Source organism: Limulus polyphemus, unplaced genomic scaffold (genome assembly GCF_000517525.1).
Source record: "Limulus polyphemus unplaced genomic scaffold, Limulus_polyphemus-2.1.2 Scaffold6408, whole genome shotgun sequence".
Lineage (NCBI taxonomy): Eukaryota > Metazoa > Arthropoda > Merostomata > Xiphosura > Limulidae > Limulus > Limulus polyphemus.
Window position 1 is genome coordinate 1 of NW_013672018.1, and position 6915 is coordinate 6915.

General features: G+C 31.0%; 1 protein-coding gene across 1 annotated transcript in view; it reads right to left on the minus strand.

The window, feature by feature from the left end:
• Nucleotides 1-1422: 1422 nt before the first annotated feature.
• Nucleotides 1423-6915, minus strand: part of LOC106473692 (disintegrin and metalloproteinase domain-containing protein 19-like) — a 23079-nt gene continuing 17586 nt past the window's right edge. Inside the window, exons 9-13 of the mRNA XM_022402090.1 lie at nucleotides 5902-6097; nucleotides 4513-4587; nucleotides 4177-4282; nucleotides 3135-3276; nucleotides 1423-2751 (exon numbers count right to left, since the gene is read on the minus strand). Of these exons, the coding sequence (XP_022257798.1) occupies nucleotides 2004-2751; nucleotides 3135-3276; nucleotides 4177-4282; nucleotides 4513-4587; nucleotides 5902-6097 (1267 nt within the window). The 3' untranslated portion in view covers nucleotides 1423-2003. The remainder of the gene's footprint in view (nucleotides 2752-3134; nucleotides 3277-4176; nucleotides 4283-4512; nucleotides 4588-5901; nucleotides 6098-6915) is intronic.

Sequence of the window (6915 nt, forward strand, 5' to 3'; positions counted from 1 at the left end):
CAAAAATTACAAAAAAAGTATGAATGTTATTAGACTTACAAAGAAAAGAAAATAAGCTTAAAATGACCTGTTTGTAATTCTTATCATTATTCTCTCGCCAACCTACAACAAAAACGGTTTGGCATATTGCACCCAAATCTTTTGTATAAAAATAAATAAGGTACTGCGAAGGTCGTAGGGGTATCAAAAAGTCGAGTTGTTTCTTGTATATTTTACTTAAGCTAAAAATCATTATAATTTTTGTATAAACAATGTTAACATTACCCCTTGAAGTTAGCTATCTTACAAATATCTGATATTCCTTTAAAAAGCTTAAGTACAGGGTGAAACAGGAATTACCAAACAATAATAGATGAACGTTGGATGACTATCACATGTAGCTACTCAATGCTTTGTACACTATACAATCGGTGTCTATAGGGAAGGATGAAAAAGAAAAAATCAATACACATAATATTTAATTTGATTACACACATTCGTAGAATAATTACTTTAAAAGATACGAAGGTTTATTTTAAGTGATGTTTGAGACGTATATGTTTTATTTGAAAAGGCTGCTTTTCTACTGGTAAAGTTTTTTTTGCATTTAGTAGGGGGTTGTGTCTTAGTCTAGGCATATATTTGCCCATTGCTATGCATTATATATGGAGTATTTAGTTTCACAGAAACTATAAATGCTCACTATATTCTCAAACAAATCTCCATGACAATCTACAGCTTAACATTTTTACATCTCGAACTAATACAATCAAATAGTCAATAGTTCAGTAAATCATCATGAACATACCAGCTAGCTACTAGCTATGTTTATTATCATTACAATGTATAAAATAAGCTAATATATCAGTTAATCCTTTGTCCGTGGTTGAGCATAAAAAAGGAAGCAAACAAGATAAATAAGAAATTTGGAATTTAAAAACCTGCAAATGGGGATTGTAAAAAAAGTAATGAAACAAGGCTGGAGATACTGTAGACATTATTTACTGAAACTACAAACTCCTATTTTGACTTTACCAAATGTAATTCTAAGTAACAGCATGGAACCAAAATAGGGGTTTGTAGTTTGAGTAAACAATGTCTACATCTTTGTTTCCCTACTTTTTAGATCCATATTTGCAGGTTTTTAAATTCCAAATTTGTTATTTATATTGTTTATTTATGTTTTTCAGTAAACAGTTCTTATTATTTTAGCACAAAGCTACAAAATGGGCTATCTGCACCTTGTCCATCGTGGGGAATCGAACTGCAGGTTTTAGTGTTGTAAGTCCGTAAACTTACAGCTGACCTACCAGGATACTTTAGTTAACGCACTTTGAATATGTTTTATTTAAATTTTATATAATAACAAGAAAAAAGGGTAAAATATGGTATTGAATTGAAGATGGTCCTACGAGGTAATTGATAGAAATAACGCAATATGCAAATCATTTGAAGATTAACCTTTATTTTATGTATTAGTTTCCACAACTAAAAACAAGTAGTGTTCTTGTGAACCAAGACAAACCTGTTGTATTTCCATTTTACCTTATAAAGCTTTAAATTCTTATTTTTAACATTTTTATTCTGTAAACATCTATATCATCACATAGAAAATAAATATTTTCAAACTTGTGGAGATAAAATACAATATTGTCATAAGTGTAGATTCAACTTTATTTACAAAACAGTTTGTAATCACTCAGCCTTGTTTATATAACATCTTTGCCACAACAATGTGCCATGTTGTTTATAAAGATCATGTGTCTGGCTTATGCCAGTTGGACCATATTATCTCTTCAATAAAGCTTTTATAAATATATTAAGTAAGGACATCATTGGACGTATTAACAAACTCAAAAATAAAGGAGTTAGATATGTATCGACTACACCTTCCTTGGGAGGAGGAGATCTGAGTAATGATGATGAATTGTTTTCATTACAATCATACATACACACAGACAGAATAAGTACAAAACTTATATCACTTATTTACACAACAGTTTAAATACCACAGTGTTCTAGAATCACTCTTGATTTCTCTTGAGATTGGCAGTTTCAAAAGCTTGTCTTAATGATGCCACTGTTGGTGCTTTGTCATTCTCACTAGATGATGTTTTGTTGGTAATTTTTGGTAGAGAAGATATGTGTCCACCCTGAGCGGTGCGATTTCGAGAAACTTCAAATGTTGAGCAAACGGTTTCTTTGGGGTCACCCTGAGAAGACTTGTCTGCTGTGACTAGCTTTACTCGAGACTTGGTAGGAGGTAGTAGTGGAGGACGACTAGAGATTGGTTCCTTTGATCCTATTGCTGAAGTTCTGTTTTGGGGTGGCATAGGAGGCTTTAAGGGGGGTTTCTTTAGTGAACTTGGTAGGAGTAACACAGGTGCTGTCGATATGTTTACAGAACTTTTTGGAACATGTACAGCTTCTATTTTTGAAGTATTCAAAGAAGATGATTTTGAAGAGGAACTTGAGAAAATCATAGATGGTTTTTCTGGTAAACTGTAAGGTTGTTTTTTTTCTGGAACAAGAGGTGCAGGACGTACAGGCACAATACAGCGTGTTTCTGTTTTCATTTTTGAAGTTTGTAGCCAAGGAACTGAAATCTCATTAGTATTGGATATGGCATGTGAAGTTGTTTCTTTCTGACAGATCTTAAGTGCTACTGTTCTCCCTTTATTCTGTGTTAAGTTAGGGGGAGTAGACTTCGGAAGATTCTTTCTTCCTGGCAAAGAACTGTGACTACTGCCCCGAAAGAACTGATAATTTGTGCTGAAAAAGAAAACCCTCAGTTGAAAGTCTGGTGAAATATAGGTTAAATAGCTAAGCGTTTTTTCAGAAGGAATATAACATAATTTTATCTTATTTTAATTACATTACAGGTTTCCCAACAAACTGTGTGGTACTTAAAAGCATTTATTTTTCCACATGTTCAACCTGCCATTTGTTATAATTAGGTGTCAAATTACCATCAGATAGCTGAAAGAAAAGTATGAACCATCAAATACATTAGCTTCTTTTAGTAAAGGATATGTTAGAGAGAGGGTAATGTCTTTTGGCATTTCTTTTAAAACACAGTTGCAAACTATTCACTGTGAATTTACCAATATAATTATTTAATACATCATATTATGCGAGTTATTAGTAAAACTTACATGATTGATGTTTTCCAAATCCTGCCAATTTTTGTATTGGCCACCTGGTGTCGAAAGCAGTAAATTACTAAGCAAATGATAAACAGCAGAGGTAAGATGCCGAGACATATGATATAAATGGTAAGCATGTTTCCATAGTGAGCTATAATAAATAAAAATGATTACAATAAGTAAGACATAAATTACTGATGACATAAAAAAGCAAGTATTATCCAGAATCAAATAATTAAAGAAAACAGCCCAAGAAAAAAAAAATATTTTGTTTACAGTTTGATTATAAAATATGCAATATATGACATGCGTTAAGAGATATATGTGCATGAGGAGTAACTTCTTTTTCCAACTGTAGCATAACAAGAAAAACGTCTCATTTTTCTTGAGATTTCTACCCAACTCTCAGAACATCAATGTTGAGACAGTTCTGAGAAATACTAAAGTATCCTGTCAATGTCTACCTGATAGTTGATACTTAAGATCCTACTCACTAGCTTTAGTTAATGAAAAGCCACTAATGCATGAAACTATGTTGAAGTTTGATGACCTCAGAAGCCATTTAATCTGTTTGTAAGTTATATTAGGAAACTATTTTACATAAAACTTTACTGATAAAAGTTTACTTTTAATTTATACATCAGTCGAAAGGAATACTTCACAAATAGACACTGTTGGTCTTACCTCTATACTAATAGGCTCTTGTTGTAAAAACCAACGTCTAATTTCACCAATAGGCTTCTTTTAAAATATGACAAATTAACCAGTAATGTGTTAAGCACAGAAATACTGAAAAAAATTCTCATGTTTCTTTCTTTTGGAAAAGCTGAAAACATTATTTGAAATGTTTTTATGTAAAATATCATCTTAAGTTATAAGGCTGGTAAGGAAAATGTAATAAAATAAAACAACTTTATATTAAAATGTCATGTTAAAAATCTAATTAGGCCTATCACGCTATTTCAGTTAATTTCAAAACACAGGTAAACTACTGAATATTACAGCAACATGATAAGAAGAAATCCTTAAAAAAACATAAAAAAGATACTACCTCTGGTCGCTGGCCCACTGTCAACGCTACCCCCGTAGCCTGGCCCGTTACAGTATGGAGGTCCATATCCTTCATTGCAATGGCAATTCCCTTTACTGTTGCATAACTATAGGAAAGTTCAGAATATCAAAATGAAACATAAAACTTTGAAAAACGGCAAAGTTCACTGTACTTACTCCTATCAGATATAATTTTGTTAGACACAAATCATTATGATTTTTATCAATCTTAAAAAGATCTAGTTAATAAATATTACTAAAATAAAAAAGCAGTCTACATTTAATGAGAAGCTGCTAAACAGTTACTAAGTCCAATGATGAAGTTTTAAACACTTACTCCATTTCCGTAACAATTGTATGGACAGGATGTACTTATGTCAGTCACATCCAAACATCTTCCTTTGTAACACATCTAATATGAATAAACATTACAAACAATTTAATACCAACAAATATCTGATTTGATTTTAATAAAATGATCAAACTGGCAGATCAAATATAGTAACCTAAGAAGCTATTCTTTAACAAGGTAAAAACTGGCAGATCAGATATAGGAACCTAAGGAGCTATTATTTAACAAGGTAAGTTCAAAAATAAATATTAGCATGTAAAGAATAAAACTGATCATATTTGTCTAGAATCCATGTTACCAATATAAATGTTGACTGTAAACTCCATGCTACTAATAAAATTGGTCATATGTTGCGTAGATGCTGCTACACTCTGTTACCAATAAATGCTGACTGTAATTTCCATGCTATTAATAAAACTGGTCACATGTTATGTAGACGCTGCTACACTTTATATTACCAAGAAATGTTGACAGTAAGCTCCATGCTACTAATAAAACTGATCATATGATGTGTATATGCTGCTAAATTCCATGTTACCAATAAATGCTGATTATAAGCTTCATGCTGACAGCATGTTAAAACAGTTAATTGGAGTTACTTAGTTTAATGAAAGTCCTCAGCAGTTTAATAGATATTTTATAAAGAACATGTGGTTGTTAAACTTCAGGTTAGAATTTGCTACATTTTTAAAAGATTGGGGAGATATTTTTAGACTTTATTATGAAATATTTCATTTAATTTTTACTTTAAAAAGATACAAAGTATGTAGTTTTAACTTGGGGGGGAGAACAGTCTTTAACTTATTTTATTAACCTTATTCAGTGCATTAACGGAAGGATAATTAGTTCATGCTTAATTGCTAAGTTTGACGTATTCATAGAAAAATTTATCCAAATTGTTGAATTCTTGGATTTATGAAGCATTCATTACATTTGTAGTGGCCTAATAAGTGTCTGAGATCTTGAAACAACCAAAGTTCAAAGCTAGAATACATTCCTTGACAGTTAACACCCTTTTAAATCTTCTTTAATAGTGTTAATAAAATACAAAAACAAAATATTAGTTTCTAATCAACTCACAATTAGTTATCAGCCAAAAAAATTAAAAATAAAACTGCAAAATTTGAAACACTGACACTTAAACACAAACTTTACAAAATGGCCAATATTTTTCAAGTTTTCTTTTTGTTGCAATCTACAAACATTCTATAGATATAAACCTAATATTTTTCAGTTTTAAAGTAGGAAAGCAGCGAATTTTGTTCATAACTAGCCTTTCTTCTTAAGATTTAGCTCTCATCTCAAAAGTTGTTTGTAAAACAATTAGATTAAAATGTAACATTTAGTCAGCAGGTGATGTTTAAAAAATCTTACTTTGGACTTGCCACATTTGGCTCCATCAGGACTCTGGCCAGGGTCTTTAACAGTCAAGCCCAAATCTATATTTGCCATAACGCAAGTGATTTTAGAAGAGCCAGTCCATTTAGATGTATATCGGGTATAACCAGACTTTGACCCAATCATTAGGTCTTCTCCTTTTGAGCAGTGTAGCATGCCACACAAAATATCCCTGAAAGAAAAACATACAACATTGTACTTGATTCTAAATCTTACCAGTAGGTAGTTTTATAAGAGTATATAATGATGGGTTTACTCAAGACTTATCTTATTTCTTGCTTTTTTCTTTACAATTTGATTTAAGAATAATAAATTAATCTAAACTTAAAGAAACTTAAACTTGATTCTAGATGTAAGGTAAATAATATGTTGATTACCATCAGTGTAGGTATAGCAGTTGTGATGATCTATAAACAGGCAAATCATACTGCATCTCAAATCAGGTTTATATTTATAGTGGAGATACTTTGTTTAAATTAAATCAACTAAATGTTAATAACAGACTATCCCTACTCCATTTGATTATAATTTGTTGTTAACAACAGACATATGTTTACTAAACTTAATGGAAAATTTTTTGCTGATAACAACAGAGAAATCTTTACTACATTTCATAGCAATATGATAGTTGCAAGAAATTTATAATACTACAGTTAATGGCAATTTGATGTTAGCAACAGACATCTCTTAAAACATTTAATGACACATTGTCATTAGGTGTAGTAAGAGATACATCTCTTAGTAACACCAAATTGTCATTAAGATTAGTGTAGATATGTTTCTTGCAATTATCACATTGCCATGGAATGTAGTAAAGGTATGTCTGTTGCCACCATTAACTATTTTTACATTAAATGTAGTAAAGGTATGTCTGTTGCCACCATTAACTATTTTTACATTAAATGTAGTAAAGGTATGTCTGTTGCCACCATTAACTATTTTTACCTTAAATGTAGTAAAGGTATGTCTGTTGCCACCATTAACTATTTT